Source organism: Salvelinus sp. IW2-2015, linkage group LG12 (assembly GCF_002910315.2).
Source record: "Salvelinus sp. IW2-2015 linkage group LG12, ASM291031v2, whole genome shotgun sequence".
In the NCBI taxonomy this organism is placed as follows: domain Eukaryota; kingdom Metazoa; phylum Chordata; class Actinopteri; order Salmoniformes; family Salmonidae; genus Salvelinus; species Salvelinus sp. IW2-2015.
The window spans coordinates 2,252,404-2,269,798 of record NC_036852.1 but is presented as its reverse complement, the minus strand read 5'-3'; the positions used below and the strand labels follow the sequence as shown (position 1 = coordinate 2,269,798).

The following is a 17,395-nucleotide window of genomic DNA, read 5'->3' as shown; positions in this document are numbered from 1 at the left end:
TCGCACTGCTTTGCTTTATCTTGGCCAGGTCGCAGTAAATGAGAACTTGTTCTTAACTGGCCTACCTGGTTAAATAAAGGTGAAATATATATATCTTTTTTAAAACCTGTCTAAATGACTATCGCACCTTAGCACTCACAATTGTAGCCATGAAGTGCTTTGAAAGGCTGGTCATGGCTCACATCAACACCATAATCCCAGACACCCTGGACCCACTTCAATTCGCATACCACCCCAACAGATCCACAGATGACGCAATCTCTACTGCACTCCACACTGCCCTTTCCCACTTGGACAAAAGGAACACCTACGTGACAATGCTGTTCATTGACTACAACTCAGCGTTCAACACCAGAGTGCACTCGAAGCTCATCATTAAGATAAGGACCTGGGATTAAACACCTCCCTTTGAAATTGGATACTGGACTTTCTGATGGGCCGCCCCCAGGTGGTGAGGGTAGGCAACAACACATCCGCCATGCTGAACCTCAACACAGGGGTGCCGCAGGGGTGTGTGCTTAGTCTCCTCCTGTACTCCCTGTTCACCCACAACTGCGTGGCCGGACACGACTCAAATACCATCATTAAGTTTGCTGATGACATGACAGTGGTAGGCCTGACCCCCGAGGACAATTAGACAGCCGACAGGGAGGAGGTCAGAAACCTGGCAGTGTGGTGCCAGTACAACAACCTTTCACTCAACGTCAGCAAGCCAAAGGAGCTAATTGTGGACTACAGGAAATGGAGAGCCGAGCACACAAGCCTCCATGTACATACTGTATTACCTCAATCAAGTTTTAATGTCACATGCACAAGTACAGTGAAAGGCCTTTCTTGCTAATTTAATCAATCACCCCAACTACCTCGTTCCCCAGTACACTGTATATAGCCTGTATACAGTATAGAGTTGTGTTACTATTTTATTTTTATACCTATTAATTGTCATACTTTTTAACTGCATTGTTGGGAAAGGGCTCGTAAGTAAGCATTTCACGGTAAAGTCTACACTTGTTGTATTTGGCGCATGTGACAAATAACATTAGATTTAAAAAAAAATCATTAACACTGAGCAAATGACACTCGAACCCATGCAAGCATAGTATCATTCCTCTGGTGAAACCAGAGGGGTGAGAGTGTGGTCTACCCTTTTCCCTCAATCCTCAAGGTAAAGATTACGGTCCTCAGCTCTGAGACATTACATGAATGTACGGCTCAGAGGGCTCCATGCATTGTTTGCTGCGGTGTCGCATTAATTCACCAAAATGTAAGTCTGAGCCTCCAGCCAAAGGGTCTGGTACAGTCTTGAGTCGGGGTGGCAATGGGCTTATGTAACAGACTTAGGTAATGCCCTTTCCCATGCCTCTGTCATGTGATTATGGTCATTCACATGGTCAAATTAAGCACTTACATTTCCACCAATATCTTCTTCAGGTCAGAGTGAGTGGAGGGAGGTTTTCATACCTCACTGGTAAGGATGGACACTGGCCCAATGCGAAGTCCAGTCCATTTCTTACAGATGCCAATGGAATCAAAGATGGACTCCACAGCAGAGACTAGCCAGAGAGCCCCCTGTCCTTTCTTAGTGGTGGTTATTTCGACATGATGCTATATTGCGAATACAGATACAAGTGAACCAAAGTCATGAGAGAATGGTTTTACTAACAATTAGGGAATAACACACAGTAGGGAATAACACACAGTATCGTGGAGCCCATTTCCATAGAATAGATTTCCATTCAATGTTTCCACTAATACACCATAGTCCTCTTTGTCTTTTGCTCCATTTCCCTCTCTTTGTAGTCACTGGGCAGAATCACATTGGCTGTCTCTCTTTATGATCCTGGATGTATTGATGTCATCGTTAACGATGACGAGAGTTAATCGGGCACACTGAGATTTATGGGATGTGAGTGGAGCGAGCAGATTGGGCGTCAGTAGGCGATGGAAGAGGGCCAAAGAGACTGGCAGGAGGTTGGCACGGCTGGCATTGCATTGGAACAATGCATGCTGCTCCAACCTGTCACTCAGTGCTATTCATATACCCACATACAGAGCATACTGTAGACAAAATGAACACACAGCATAAACACACTAAAATGCACACAGACACGTACTAAAACATACATAATTTAATTCACACAGCCTAAGGAGCTGCACGTGGATACACTCCCACTAAAATACATCTTATGCATGAATGCARACACACACACACTCCCCAGGTGGAGGCTGACAGTGTGTGTGTTTGTGTCAGAGAGAGCAAGAGAGAAATTGTTGAAGGGCTTGGAGATTAATTAAGATAATGGAGATGAGAAAGAGATGACAGTGAATGGGTGAGAGAGGGATGTAGCAGACTGACTGAAAGAGTGATAGGATATGAAAGAGAGAGCGACAGAGTGAGAGAAATTAGGAGAGACTGGGTAAAATAAATGAACAGAGAAAAAGAAAGAAAGGGGAAGATGGGGGGGAGAGAGAGAATCGCCATATAGCCAGCAGCATGAAAATCCTGCCAAGTGAAGGCGTCACTGTACACTCAGAAAAAATGGTTCCGAACGGGTTCTTTGGCTGTCCCCATAGGGAAACCCTTTTTGGTTCCAGGTATATCACAGCCGTGATATGAGAGAGATACCAAGCCAACACACAAAGAACTAGGAAACCTGCTAACTCCTCCCTCACCCCTTCTCACTCCCACCTCCACCTCCCCCCACGTCCATCAAACGGCAGGCCTCCTGAAGGGGATGGACCTTTAGATACACAGGGCCTCAGCTGGACCTTTCCGGAACCTTCTGAGAATGGAATGACTGTGTGTGTGAATTTCTGGGATCTTTTATTCCGGCTCATGAAACACGGGACCAAAACTTTACATGTTGCATTTATATTTTTGATCGGTGTAGTTTTCACATACAAACTTTATATGTCCGAATCAAAATATGCTTTCCAAAAATAACATGGTCGCAGTGGTAGAATGTTCATTTTGATTGCCGATTTCCTGCATTTATCCGAGTGCCATCAGGTTTCATGTGTCCATGTAAACAGGATTATTAGGGCAATCGTTCTTCTTCCAAAGCATGTAAACGTTTTAATCAAACTATTTGATTAATCTGACATTCCACAATAATTGCATTATTGTGTGCATGTAACAGTACTCAATGTAACCAGGGAATTTCACACACACACACACACACACACACCCCACGGTGCTACATTCCAATGGCATCCACTTATCCTACAGTTGGATACATTGCATTGCGGATCTTTACACAGAGGTTCAGAACAGTAGAGGGTTTAGCACAAGGGAGCATAGCGCTGCGATTGTTCTGCCTCCATTAAGCTTGAACGGTAGTGAGGAAATGTTCTACGACTCATATATTAAAACGGAACCCATCAGCGCTCCACTGTTACGCCCCATCGCCGTGGTGATGATGACGTAATCCCCCACGGTTGTGATCTGAAGATGTGGACSGCAACGCAGCGGAGAGTTACGTAAGAGAGAACATACTACCCCTACCCCCTCCCTCCTTTCCTGTGTGATACAGGGAGAATAGGAGGTTTATGCCTGGCTAAGTCAGTCTGACATCATAGAGAGAAAGAGAAGGAGAGAGGGAGGGAGAGACGGAGGTGAACTGACCGAGCGGAAAATGGTGACAGAGAGTGAGCGGGAAGAGGAGGGAATAGGAAAGGCCAAAGGAGAGAGAAAGAGAAGAGAGAATAACTATCCTGTACTGAGGCACCGCAGGTCCAGATAGTAGGGATATAGCCTATAATKATTTAAACTCTCTCTCGCGCTCACAGCCTCTACTATATTGGAGTACAATGAAGCCCAACTGAAACTCCACCTAGCCTCCTCAAGGGGTTTGGCAGAAATACAGGGAGGGATGCCAATTGGGTGTTCGAAATCACAGCCAATGTGAGCGGTTGAGTTGGTCTTCAGCCTGAAAGGCGGGCGTGACAGATGTCAACAGAGATGTTTTATAGGCTACATTGTAAGGGGCTTTGATGTCAGGTCACATCTTTGGTCAGATTACATAATGAATTGTGACGGTTGCGTCAACTGAGGTGTTAGGCCTGCAAGAATGCTTTGGTTAGATACCTCAAGGCTGCCTGGTTGCCTGAATCTACAGCTGTTACTGTGCAACTGATGTTGTTGGATCCCCAATGGAGGCGAGGCACTTGGCACATACAACACACAAGCTTCTTACATGACATGGCAGAGCTTCAACTGCTTGCCCTACTCACTATAAATCTCTTCCATTTTAGAGATGCTGAGGATTATGGTGGAATGTCAACAGTTGTAGAATATACTCCAGTTGTAGATCGTGAAAACATTGCCAGCCACACAGCCCCTTCCCTCACTGTGAATGCCATCCACACCCATAACCCTAACCAAACCACAGGATATCATGTTACATTAATTTCGTAGAGATAAGCTACATATCCTGTAGAACGTTAGTTCTGCAAGTGTCATGTAAGATGATTCACCACAGGAGAACTTCCTAAGGAGATGTTATACAGTGTTGGGGAAGCTACTCTTAAAATATAATTTACCAAGCTACCAATTACTTCACACGGAAGTTAAGCGTTACTAAAGCTACCGTTAAGAAAAATATAGTTGACTTAACTAAAGTTACTTTGAAATTGTAGTTCACTACCTCCAAACTACTTTGATCAATTATAATATCTAAATCTGAAATGTCATAGACTAGAAGTTGCAAGAACAGACCACTGTGGAGTCAGATGTTAACCTCTTAGCGCTAGGGGTCAGATAAAAAAAWWAAAAAATAAAAAAAATAACGTGCCCAACGTAAATGGACATATTCTCTGGCCCAGATCGTAGAATATGCATATAATTTACAGATTAGGATAGAAAACACTCCAAAGTTTCCAAAACMGTCAAAATATTGTCTGTGAGAATAACAATACTTATTCTGCAAGCGGAAACCTGAGAAAATGTAACCCGGAAGTGATATAAAAAACAAACAAATCTGTGTTCCCTGGCCCGTCTAACCTCCATTTAAAGGGGTATCAACCAGATTCCTTTTCCAATGGCTTCCTCAGGCTGTGACCAGGCTTTAGACATAGTTTCAGGCTTTTATTTTGAAAAATGAATGCGTTTTTTCATGTGTGATTTGGCCTATTAAACACAAAAACTATGTTTTAAGTGAGAATTAGGCATGTCTGATGCTGAAAAAGGAGGGATGTTATAGCCTACTTCACCCATTTTCAAAAACATTTGCAAAAACAGTAGTGTGTAGTTCCTGTAGTTAGCTACACTGCTATATACATGGCAAAACAGGAATTAACTACTGAAAACACTGTCAAGATTTGAATTTAGTTCAACTACCACCAAGCTGCTGCAAAARCTATATGTATAGTTCACTACTCCCAAACATTGATGTTATAGTGTTAGTTATTATGATTAGGTCAACGTAGGCTATTTGTTGGCTATGGCAAGCCTTATGACATGTAGCATGTATGCCTACTAAATGTAAATCTCTATGTAAAACATATTCAAATGTAACCACATCTGAACAACGCATTGAACGGATGGGGGATGGGGAGAAAGCCTTGGTGTATGTTGTACCCTGTTAGAAAAAAAGGTGCTATCTACAACCTAAAAGTGTTATTCGGCTGTCCCCATAAGAGAACCTTTTGAAGAACCCTTGTTGGTTCCAGGTATAACCCTTTTGGGTAATTGGTTCCAAATAAGTGCATTTTGGGTTCCGTGCAGAACCCTTTCCACAGAGGGTTCTGCAAGGAACCCAAAATGGTTCTAACTGGAACCAAAAAGGGTTTTTACCTGGAACCAAAAATGGTTCTCCTATGTGGACAGCCTATGAACCCTTTTGAAACCCTTTTTTTGAAGAGTGTAGGGTTATATGGCTAGAAACAGGAGGATGGATGGATGGGGTGGGCAGGGTAAAGGAGCAGCCCTGAGGACACAGTTTTAGCTGCTACATAGCACTGCCCTCTAAGAACTGATTTAGGATCAAATTTGTGCATTCAACTCCTGACCTCAGCCACAGGGAGGTAATATAACCAGCTGCTATTAGATTTAGTAGGCTGTAGCACCAAGGGATAGCCTGTATCAAATGATTGATTGCAATAGTGATTGTAAAATAGTGTAGCCTAATTGACGTGATGGACAATGTTACCTGTTATCTGATACCCGAGAGGTAACGACTGGCCAGGGGTGTTATTTTGCCCCAGCAACCTATATCAAAAACAAATGTAATCCCTATATACATTCCTATACATTGGGCAAATTGAGTCGGCCCCACCCCCTGCTTTGTAGCTGGACAAAGGCAACGACACCCAACATATAGCGGAAAACAATATTATGCCTTGCGCATAGCCTACTATTTATAATTTGTCATTCCATGAACAATGATGGACAAAAGCTGCTGTTTTTACGAGTGTTATCATGTGAAATGAGAGGACCGAGCTTGGTATGTGTCAAGTGGAAAGGGACCCCAGTTTATGTGACGCTGATCCCTTATTCCCAGAGGGATGTTATTTTTTATCAACGGTCGTCAACACACGGGCGCCCTGCGCTGCATCCTCTTATACTCGAACAAAAGAACCAAATCCTAATTTGTCTATTCCAAAAACCAAAGACAACAATGACAGTCACATTGACGACCACGTCTATGGCAAAATCCCTTTGTGAAACGGTTATTTCGCAATGATGAGCTCCAATCTCGGCAGCAGTGGTCCATGCACCTGACCATTAGCCCACACCAATACGCGCACCTGAGACAAAAAAAATAATACAAAAGGAGACAATACAATGGAGACAACCCCGCCTTTGATGTGCCACACGAGTCATTTATAATTTTCACATGATTGAAAAACAGGGTAATGGTGATTCTACATGGCTGCAGCAAAGCAAAGCAAATTGGCAATAACTACGCTCCATAAAACCGAGCGCGCGCCTTCAGCCCTCTATCTTGGTCAAGCAAAACATGTCCAAATAAAAACCAACGTTGATGGGACACACACACCAAAAAAAATGTTATTTAATATTCTTTGTCATTTGCAAAAGGCTCATAACAAAACACATGCCAGAGCAAGCCATGGTGCAGGAGGAGAAAACAGCGCTTTTGTGTCACGTGAAGCGAAGCCATCGCAAGTAGGTGAAATCGCGCAGCAGTCTAACAGTGCGGTTGAAACGCGCAAAAACGCTCCGTATCACAATAACGACCATTCCGTACCTTTGCCTTCTTCCCTCTCCTCTTGGTTTTCCTCTGTGGCAGACTCCATGGCTGGCTTCGTCCCATCCATTTGAAATGTTTTCCTTTGAGTACTTTTTATCCCTGGATTTTGGTTTCTGACTTTTCTCTCTCTCCCTCTCTCTCTCCCTCTCCCTCTCTCCCTCTCCCTCTCTCCCTCTCTCTCTCTCACCCTCTCCCTCCCTCACTTGCAAGCTTAGCTCCTCTGTATATACTAGGCTACAATCCCGTTTCAAGATTCAAAGGTCTTGTCCGATTTTGCACAGATTAGTGCTCCCTAAACGATGCCAGCTAACGCTTTGGCCGTATGTCACTTGCAATCCCAATTTGGCGATGGATAAAAACGTTGATCATGGCAGATTTTTGAGCGCCCATTCTATTTTATAGTATAGAATGAACTCAATCACATGACCCAACCCTGCCTCCAGGCACATAGCATCCCTACACTTCTGGAAAAAACGGTTCCAACAGGGTTCTTCAGCTGTCCCCATAGGGAAAACCATTTTTTAAATTCCAGGTACAACCCTCTGGTTCCAGGTAGAAACCTTTTGGGTTCCAGGTAGAACCCTCTGTAAATGGAACCCAAAAGGGTTCTACCTGCAACCAAAAAGGGTTCTTCAAAGGGTTCTCCGGACTGAAGAAGAACCCTTTAAGGTTCTATATAGCACCTTTGTTTCTAAGCGTGTACAGCTATATCACACAGGTGAGAGAAAGAAAGGAATAGAAAGAGAGAAAAAAGGCAAGAGATACAGATAGTGAGGTGGTCAGCCCCTTAAATTAGGGTTATAGGTTACTGCACCGCAGGCTGTATCTGTTAGCACACACATGCACCKGTGTGCAAACTGACAGCACTGACACACAAAATACACACACGTCAACGCTCACATATGCACTTGCACTAACGCACAGCAGCTATCACACAAAAACACACCGCCCACTCTCCATCTGGTGACTAGAGGGCTAGAAAGAGAGAGAGTGGGTGATCTACAGAGAGTAGAGAGAGAGYGAGGGAGAAGAAGGAGAAGAGGAGAGAGGAAGAAGAGGAGATACAGAGAGAGAGAAAATAATACAGAATAGTCTAGGCTTTGTTTGATCTGTAGTATAGGCCTACAGTTTGGGGGATGGTTACAGACTTTCCCATCCTAACAAAATATAAGATATTTCATGCTGGACAAAAAATTACAAAGAAAAAACTACATATTCATAATTCATTTGAATTAATTTGCTCTGTGTACTATTGTTCAGCTCATTTTCTAATACACACACACATCCTCAAACAAAGGGACGCAATCTGCCCCGAATCCTCTTAAATAAGGTATTAATTCTGATGCACGTGGCGTAATGCAGCTCAAATGCTTGGTGTCTAGCTGGACAAAGCCTCGTGCTCTGTCTGTTGTAGCAGAGCCACAAAACTGTCCAGAAAAGGGGCTTTCAGAGCACACACAGATGTGTTACAGAACGCCATCAGGAGTCAGACTCTGAGGGTCCAATACGTGGTGGAAAGATCCTCATATGGAGGCTCTGGCTGTCTGAGCTGAGCACTGAGCAGTGCAGTTTAACCCTACAGCTAGGCTCCTGAAGGTTGAATATCGTCACACACACACATCCTCCACCCCCACCCCACACACACACTATCCAATCCAATGGTCATAGAGGGGGAGCAAACCGCAAACCTCCTGGGTGAACCTCAGGGTCCATTTCCCCCACATCCAATAATCCCTTATGCTGGGTCACAGATTAAGCACTTGTCCAGAAGATGAGATACAGTGGGCCCTGGCACTCTCTCCTTCTGCACACACACATAATACACACACACATAATAAACACACACATACTACACACACTTTGAGGTTCGGATCCAATCTGTTCCAATTTAGGAGATATAACAGGTCAAGCCAATACTGTATATCCTCTCTGGAAATCTCCTGCAGAATTAGACATTGGGCTTTGGTCAAGTAGAGTGGCTATCAGCCCCAATCATAGAATCCTTGACCATAGTGTCATAACAAAAACAGCTGTTCTAGTTATTATATTTCTATGGTTAGTCTGTGGTTGGGAGGGACATTGGGGAATGGGGGGGGGATTTCATATCCCTGTATATTCATCCTCTGTATCCATGTGACTGCATCCTTTATACTGGCTGTGAATTACCCACTAAGGACTAACAAATGCGGTCTAGACAGGCCAAGAACTAACGCTCTCTCGTTTTAGTGTGGCCCTCTGACACACTCTGGTCAAGGCCACCCTGATCACTAGTCTTTGCTGACTCATTCTATGTCCCAGAATTCCTCTCTCTATTAAAGTCCAAAAATGCACTGAACCAAAGATGTCCGCCGCATGGCTACCCTTTATAAAGAACTCAACAATGGAACAATGCCTTTAATTCCTCAGAGGAAATGACTACTTACTTTCTTATGATCACAAAATAATAATAATTTAAAAAACTATGAATATGAATTCAGGAGCGGGACCGGGACCCCTCTCCTTCCTCATTACTGTGGAATAGAGAGAAACTAGAGCCACAATGGGTCGTCTCTCTCCCAGTAATGAGGCCATTACGGCTCCATTATGCCCTCCGATGTGGAGTTAATGGGGAGAAAGGAACAGTCTGGCCTCCCTTTGATGTCCCTGGAAACAACACTGCAGTTATGTCCTCRAATTCTGTCCCACTCCCAAAGCACCTCCATTTTGGAAATCGGTTTACAAAACTTAACCAATTCCGTTAAAGGATATTTATGTATATCTGACTTGGCAAACTGGATCGGTCCGATCTTTCACAAGTCAACATGTGAGTCGATTCAAATATCGACTCAACATCAGAGAGATTATGTTAGGCCGAGGGGATGTTAAGCGCTGTTGCTATGGTGACATGTCAACATGACGACAGCCATAAGCTGATTGAAATCTATGAAACTAACGATGCTATCTGTTCCTAGGACACGTCCTCCGTGTTCTCTCCGACAGCTGAAGTCAATAAAGTGCAAATCTTTGAAATCCTGAGCTAAATATGGATGGCTGTAAAGAGAGTCTAGTAAAGTTTGGAAAAGAAATGGCAACAGATATAGTCAACCCTGTGGGTGGATGTTCTGTCTAGGCCAGAGCTGCCCAACCCCCTACCGTCCTGTGGGTTTTCAGTACAACCCTAATTTAACACACCTGATTCTATGGTCTGTAGACAATCTCCCCAGAGCTAGTGAATGGCCACACAGACAGAGGCTTTAGAACAAACAGTCATGTTTTTGTTTACGCCTCAAGCTGTCTCGGTCTCCCTCCCTCTCAAGAGTTATTTAAAGCCCCTGAAGACCTGCCTCCCCTCCACCGCTTGCGGGACTCTCCATCCATGAGAGAAAACAACAGGATTTTCTCATTGCACCAAGAACCACAAGCACACCACCCCGAGAGGCATTCTGCATGCACCTGCATCATCCCAAATGGCACCTTATACCCTAATTAATGGTGCTCTAAAAGTAGTGAACTACTGTATATAGGGAATAGGGTGCAAATTGAGACATGCCCATGTTATTGGACAAGTTCCCATGATTTTAATGACCCCCATTAGGTCACCCTACTGCAGCCTACTGTGTTTCCTCCAATGGGCGGCCCTTGTCTGACCTCTGAACCCTCTCCGAACCGTCGTCTGAGTCTAGTGTCCTACTAACCTGGGATAGCAGCAACCTGTCCAGTGATGGTATGCGTGTCTACTGCCTATCGGGTGGGGATGGAGTTTCATCGATACACAGACGACTGATCACAAACACCAGCAACCAAACTAATACACACACACACACACACACACACACAATGCACATTATCTGGGAGTGGGCATTAGGAGCCTCCTGCTGACGCTTTAGTCTAATCCTGGCCATTTTAATTGCCTTTGCTCCCTGTAAAAGGGAAACGTTGGCTGGGAGAAAACCAATGGATGTTCTGATTAAGTCAATCACAGCTGGGACTAGAGAACATGGAGGGCTGTGAAACAGCAGCGACTCCTATTCTGCTCCCCTGGTTAGACGGAGGAGAGCGGACAGAGCCGGCCACACGGGACGTAATCTGTCAGGATGACCCACTTTCCTGCCAGGCCATTCTCTGCACGCTCTCGCCCCGCCCCTACGCTGGCGGTCGCTAAGGAGACGCCTAGCTCCCTCTCATCAGGGACTCTGAACGTGGATGCTGGAAAGAGTTAATCCTTAGTAACCAAACACACAAACATCAACGGAGTTGTAGGTTCTGGCGGCACCTTTCCCAATCTTGCCGACCACCTTGCCTGCTCATACTCAGTTTTACTAGAGCACACACACACACAGATCCACTCACACATGTACATCCATGCAAACTCTGCTGGTCGCGTCTGATTTGGCTCTCAGACACTGCCTTAATGAAAACACCCGCAACTCTAGTGTCCTCACCTTAACTCTGGCTGAACTATACTGTGTGGGCCGACAATTTCCTGAGCCAGCATCCATCCCTAGACATATAGGGATGTGAGGGGAGTTCCATAGGGAGGGGAGTTTGAGGGTTCAAGAGACTCCAAGACAAAACACTGAGATCCCAGGAATGGAGACACATTGGGATAAAAGTGTCTGAATAACTCAGGGGACAGATCACAACTCTCCTCTTGAGAAGCAACCACTGTTTGATAAAAACAGATCATTAATCGAGGCGGGAGTGTGGGATCTCCCTTAACAACTCACAATATCTCACCACTGTCTTTACTGACATGCTTAGCCCAGCCCTCCTACCCCGCCCCCCACTGTTTTATCTGACTAGCCCCATAATCCCTCTGGCCCAGATACTGCAGGCAGCTCAACATGATGTCACATCACATCCCCACAGCAGGTACCCCCCAACCATTTCATATATCCCCCAGGAAGCCAGGGTCACATGACCAGGACCTCTGCTTCAAAACAATCCGCCCCCCCCCACCACCCAAGAAAATGTTCAAATGTTGCACCCGCGCCTAGCCTGTCGTTCCAATGGAATCCTTTTCAGCAATCACTCAGGGGCCAATAATAAGTAATGTTGCAGGAGAGAGAACGTACAGTCCTGGGAGGTTAGTATCGTCATCATTATAGTTCCCATGTAGATGGAAAGAAAGATTGACAGGGCTACAAATAGGCATGCTCGGCCTGTGCGTGTGTGTGTGTGTGTGTATGTATGTATGTATGTATGTATGTATGTATGTATGTATGTATGTATGTATGTATGTATGTATGTATGTATGTATGTATGTATGTATGTATGTATGCGCACATGAGTGTCCCCAGATCACACGTGACAGGATTGAGACGGTGCTTACATCATACAGACAGCATACATAGCCATCGCTATGGCAACAAGTTATCTCAACGATCCATCCATCTTCCCATCTCAGAGACCAGAGAAACCAATGGTTGCATGAAAGTCTCAGAAATGGCTCATACCACGGGACTGGCTACAGTAGCCAGACAGCCAATGGCGGTCATGGAGATTTCTTTACAGTGAGAAGTGGAGTAAGAGAGGAGTAAGACCTCCGCTCCGGTCCTCCATTTACCCAAATATCCTACTAAGTTCACCTAGTGTGTGTGTGTGTGTCTGTGCACGTGTTCATCAAGTGTGTGTTGAAGAGGCTCTTCGCTGTTCAACTCACAATAAACAAATGGCCATTTATTTTATTTAACAATTATTTTACCAGGTAAGTTGACTGAGAACACATTCTCATTTACAGTAACAACCTGTGGAATAGTTTCAGGCGAGAGACTGGGGGATGAATGAGCCAATTGGAGCCTTCTCAGTCTGTGAAGCGGTAACGCAACCGCTTCCTAACCAACCAGGGGAGAGCAAAGAGAGAGGAGAGAGATGGTGTTTTATTGGAGAGGTTGGCTGACAACTAAGTGAGGTCCTCGTGGGTAGTCAGCCAGTGTAGAGCACGACGGTTCCCTTTTGATTAGTCAGTCAGTGTAGAGCACGACGGTTCCCTTTTGATTAGTCAGTCAGTGTCATAAATCAAACTCTTTGCTCACACTGCAAGCAGAAACAATTTCACTTCGAGAATATTCCCAGTCTCTGTTGGGGCAGAGAGTAGTCTGCCATCAGACTCCATGGATACACACTGCCGGGTCGGCGGAGAATGTCCAGAGTAAAATGAATTATTCCAAGGCCACAGTTGGGACAGAACACTTGGATTCTTTCCCATCCAGTTGGGCTACAACAGGGGCCAGGAAACACACTGTCACCGCATTCACTTAATTTATTAGCGTAGACAGAAAAAGCTAATATAATATAAAACAGAATACAAAAAAAAACGATTTAGTAACTGTAGGCTACTACATTCTTTAGACCTATTAGTTTATTAGATTATCATTTTTTGTTGTGCTCAGCATTCATGCATTAGACAGTAGACTAGATTAGGCAAATGAACTATGAGAGCGCAGTTCAGATGATAGAATTTATACCTGCCACCATAAAGAAAATCACTTAACATCGCCTTAATCTTGTCATTTGATCGTGTTTGTAGGCTACGTCTATGTGCCCAATAAATCGAGCACTCTATCCTGCTGAACACCATTGCTATGACATTAAAAACGCACCCAAGCATGAAGTTTAAAAAAAATACATGTATACTCAAGTTTTCCAGTTGAAGAAACGAATAGGAAAGTATTTGGGTATTAATAATTGCACCTACCCATTTTGTTACTTTCGTAGAACTTCAGTGCTTGGCCGATGCGATGTGACAAAAAGTTCTGCAAGTGGGGAGCTGTTTCGTGCAGGGCAGCAGGGCGCGCGCTGGAGCACCAGTGCACGAACGCTCTCCCCGAAATCAATGCACCCCATCCCGTGGGGACGGGGAAGGGTGAGTGACGTCGCTGCTGGGCCTTGGGCCCTTTTTAGTCAATAGAAAAGCGTACTAATGTCTGCAACAAAATTGCATTCAACATATTTTGATCTCTATAATGACATGCTTGATGTAGTATTTTATTTTTGTATTTAACCTTTATATAACTAGGCAAGTCAGTTAAGAACAAATTCTTATTTACAATGAGGGCCTACCCAGCCAAACCCGGACGACGCTGGGACAATTGTGGCCGCCCTATAGGACTCCCAATCCCGGCAGGATATGATACAGCCTGGATAGGCTGGAGGGGTTGTTTTTGTCAATACTGTTACAGTGCCTGTTTTTGTAAAATTTAATAAACTTTAATGGGACAAGAGAAGTAACATCAGTGTTTATGGTAGGGGAGGAAATTATCTATAAAATATCACATTTGACCTCTTGGCCTCCATGGCCAGTGTGCTAAGAGTGAAATGCCAGGTGACGCAAGACCTCTGCAGCTCCTACCCTACACAGAACGCCACCAACGGTTTGTTGCACCATGACCCCAATGTAAATGTCAAGCGTGTGTAGATGTAACTCACTAGAGTAGAGGTCTGTTCTGTGTGCTGGCCTCTTTTCTAGCAGTTGGACCAGCTGATTACCTGTCACAGTAAGTTGCTTTAAAAATCAAAGCCAAAACCTTCACTAAAGCTATGCCGGAATCCACTCAGTGGTTGGATTCTCATATATAACAGACTCAGACCAAATGAAATCAAAGTACCAAAATTCTATTTACAGGGACATAAATGATTATTAGCCTCACTGAAACAGAATTTGACATTTCAAATCTGATAACGTATTTAACGTTTCAATTCATCACAAACATTCTTTATTAGAAACTATATCAACAATCTTATTTWAAAAAATACAAACGATTTTGATATGAAACAGACACACGGGAAGAAACCAACACATTGTTCTACCTGAGCCGCTGAGACAGACACAACCCATCTGAATGTTGAGAAAGAAGCAGACAAACATAGAGGCGGAGGCTATTATGCAGTATCTGGAGATGATGAAATCAAAACCATCTCTTTCTTCATTTATGGTTGAATGAAATTGGAAAAAAATCCACCCAAATAAAAAAATATATAAAAAAGAACTACCTTGACAGCAATAAGAGGATCATAGATTGAAGGCTACCTGGACATGAAACCATGCTTGTTGACAGAACAGGTAGCCTGAAAAAAAAGATTTAACTTTGGAGTCTGTAAACTCAATTTGCTGGGGGAGCTTAAACATTTATGCAAATTGTGTATACTCGTCCTCTTCTGGTGCCTGCATCTTATGAATTTGTCATTTCATTGTGAAACCAGAAGAACAGAAATAAAATTCCCCCCCAAAATGTTGGTTGACATAAGATATTATGGTGAGAGGGGAATGTTTAGGCACTGTGATCAGGTTGCAGGGAGTACCTCTCCATTTCAATCAGTTTCCTCCCTACTGAACATGACCCAGTTTCTCAGCTCTATGTTTCAGGGGGTTGTCTAGACTGGAACAGTGTGTGGGGTGGGCTCCATTGGAAGAAGATAGATGTCCGTAGTGGAGCTACAGTTTTAGAGGGATGACGGGCCAGTATTTGGGCTGTTTCTTGTCACAGTTTCTGTCGAAGGTGAGCTGCATGGCCGTCTCCATGCCCTGGACCTTTGCCGCGTCTTCCCCGTACAGCTTCTTCATCTCAGCGCCTCGGCGCTCGCCCGGCCGCTCAGAGGGGGGCAGCGACCTGCCGTGCCAGGAAATTCTGTGCATGTCCTGGTCGGCCAACACGTAAGTATCCAGCTGCTCCGCCTCCAGCTGCTGCTGCTTCTCTGTGGGGAGGAACACAAGACACAAGGCTTTTAAAGTCAGCCTCAGAATACTTCATAATTCATTACATGTAGTTGTAATGGTGCGTTAAGTTGTCTACTTATACAGCAATATGATCCAAAGACCATATGATCGTGGTGTTAGGGGGTTATTATAGAGTTATTAACACTCATTGTGGAACTTTTAGATGTAGAGACTGACTGACTGACACACACACACTCACTGAGCTCCTCCTTGTGCCGCTCAGTCTGGGCAAAATACTGGCGCAGCTCCTCTGTGATCTCCATGTTGCTGACATCACATTCGATTTCGCTGTCCGAGCCACTTTCCCCGTCCCCCTCCTCGTCATCTGTGCCCCCCTCCAAATCCTCTTCCTCATGGTCCTTAGCAGCGACCGTCTCCTCTGCCCTCCTCCCCCCACTCTCCCCCCCATGCCAGTCTGCATAGCGTTGGGGGGCAGTGGGGTACTGTTGGGGGTAACCTGGCCCGTAGGCAGCCTCCCAGGCCTTTCTGTAGGCCTGCCTGTGTCTCTGGTGCCAGTTCACAGCCTGCTGGTAATGCTGCCAGTAGTGGCCATACACAGGGTGGGCAAACCAGGAGTAGATGCTACCATGGTCCACCTGTCCAGGACAACAGAGGATGGATGACATTGTTATCACCATGATTCATTGATAACATCCATCCAACCAACATACATTGTTTCATCAACGTTCACGTGCAAAACTAACCAAAAAGTGCAAAGCAAGGCTAACCAAAAAGGTCTAATGTGGTATCTTGACTCTAGAAAGGCACCTTACCATGGTGGTGTTTCTCCTGCAGCGTGGTTTAGATCGCAGCTACTGTCTGTAAAAGGAAATGCATTGTGGTCATAATACACTTCATTTCAAAACAAGTACTAGCTAACGTTAGCTGGCTAGCATAGGAGCTCCAGGGAAGCCATAGCAAGCAAGTTATCAGCAGCTAACAACGATATCAATACAAAGATGGAGGCAGCTAGCGGTTAGACACAAGTCAGAAATAAAATAGATATATCCTCACACGTCAATAGCTATAACATTATTATAGACGGTATCTCATTGTGAATAAATGCACGATACATAACGTATGTAGTTCGTTACCTTCATTTAGTGCAGTACACCCAAGCGATGACAAACGCACGCGCTGCATACAGCAACCAAGAACCAGGAGAAAAATCTCCCAGAAGCCTTTGAAATAAATATGTATATTTAGTTCACGACTACATGGTGCCACCTAGTGGATAGTAGTTCAAACGAATACATATAGAGCAAGTTGGTGATTTGAGTATATCGCTAGGGCAAAACCCAAAACGTGCAGTAATGGGGGGGCCCCAGGACCAAGCTTGGTAAAACTCTGGTCTAGAGAAGTTCACCTGGCAATTGGCAGTGGCACACACACAGGTGTCGAATATTTTCTATATGCAATTTGTGCGTGATGCATGTGCTCTGCTACAGCTGTAGTCCAAATTAAATCGTTTGTTTTTCTTGTCATTATA

The 17,395-nt window shown here is 44.5% G+C and overlaps 2 protein-coding genes across 6 annotated transcripts in view; both read right to left on the bottom strand.

The window, feature by feature from the left end:
• Nucleotides 1–17,395, bottom strand: part of LOC111970880 (neuronal membrane glycoprotein M6-b-like) — a 178,180-nt gene that overhangs the window by 19,482 nt on the left and 141,303 nt on the right. For 2 of the 5 annotated variants that reach the window (XM_023997615.2, XM_023997617.2), the window contains exon 1: nucleotides 7,209–7,372. The exons of 2 other annotated variants lie outside the window; for them this stretch is intronic. In XM_023997615.2, coding sequence (XP_023853383.1) covers nucleotides 7,209–7,278 — 70 coding nt within the window. In that variant the 5' untranslated portion in view covers nucleotides 7,279–7,372. Of the gene's footprint in view, nucleotides 1–7,208; nucleotides 7,373–13,887; nucleotides 14,019–17,395 lie in introns of those variants that run through there. One more of the 5 variants, XM_023997618.2, reaches the window with a different exon arrangement.
• On the bottom strand, nucleotides 14,889–17,105 carry LOC111970884 (gem-associated protein 8). The gene is made up of 4 exons (XM_023997622.2): nucleotides 17,001–17,105; nucleotides 16,680–16,725; nucleotides 16,106–16,502; nucleotides 14,889–15,884 (listed from the first exon to the last, which is right to left on the bottom strand). Exons 2-4 carry the CDS (start codon nucleotides 16,680–16,682, stop codon nucleotides 15,625–15,627), a joined length of 660 nt encoding a protein of 219 aa, XP_023853390.1. The 5' UTR covers nucleotides 16,683–16,725; nucleotides 17,001–17,105; the 3' UTR covers nucleotides 14,889–15,624.

Excerpts from the sequence above, each read along its gene's own strand:
- LOC111970884 (XM_023997622.2), bottom strand. Across the intron at positions 15,885-16,105 it reads GCGGCACAAGGAGGAGCTCA|AGAAGCAGCAGCAGCTGGAG; the intron begins GTGAGTGTGTGT and ends TCCTCCCCACAG.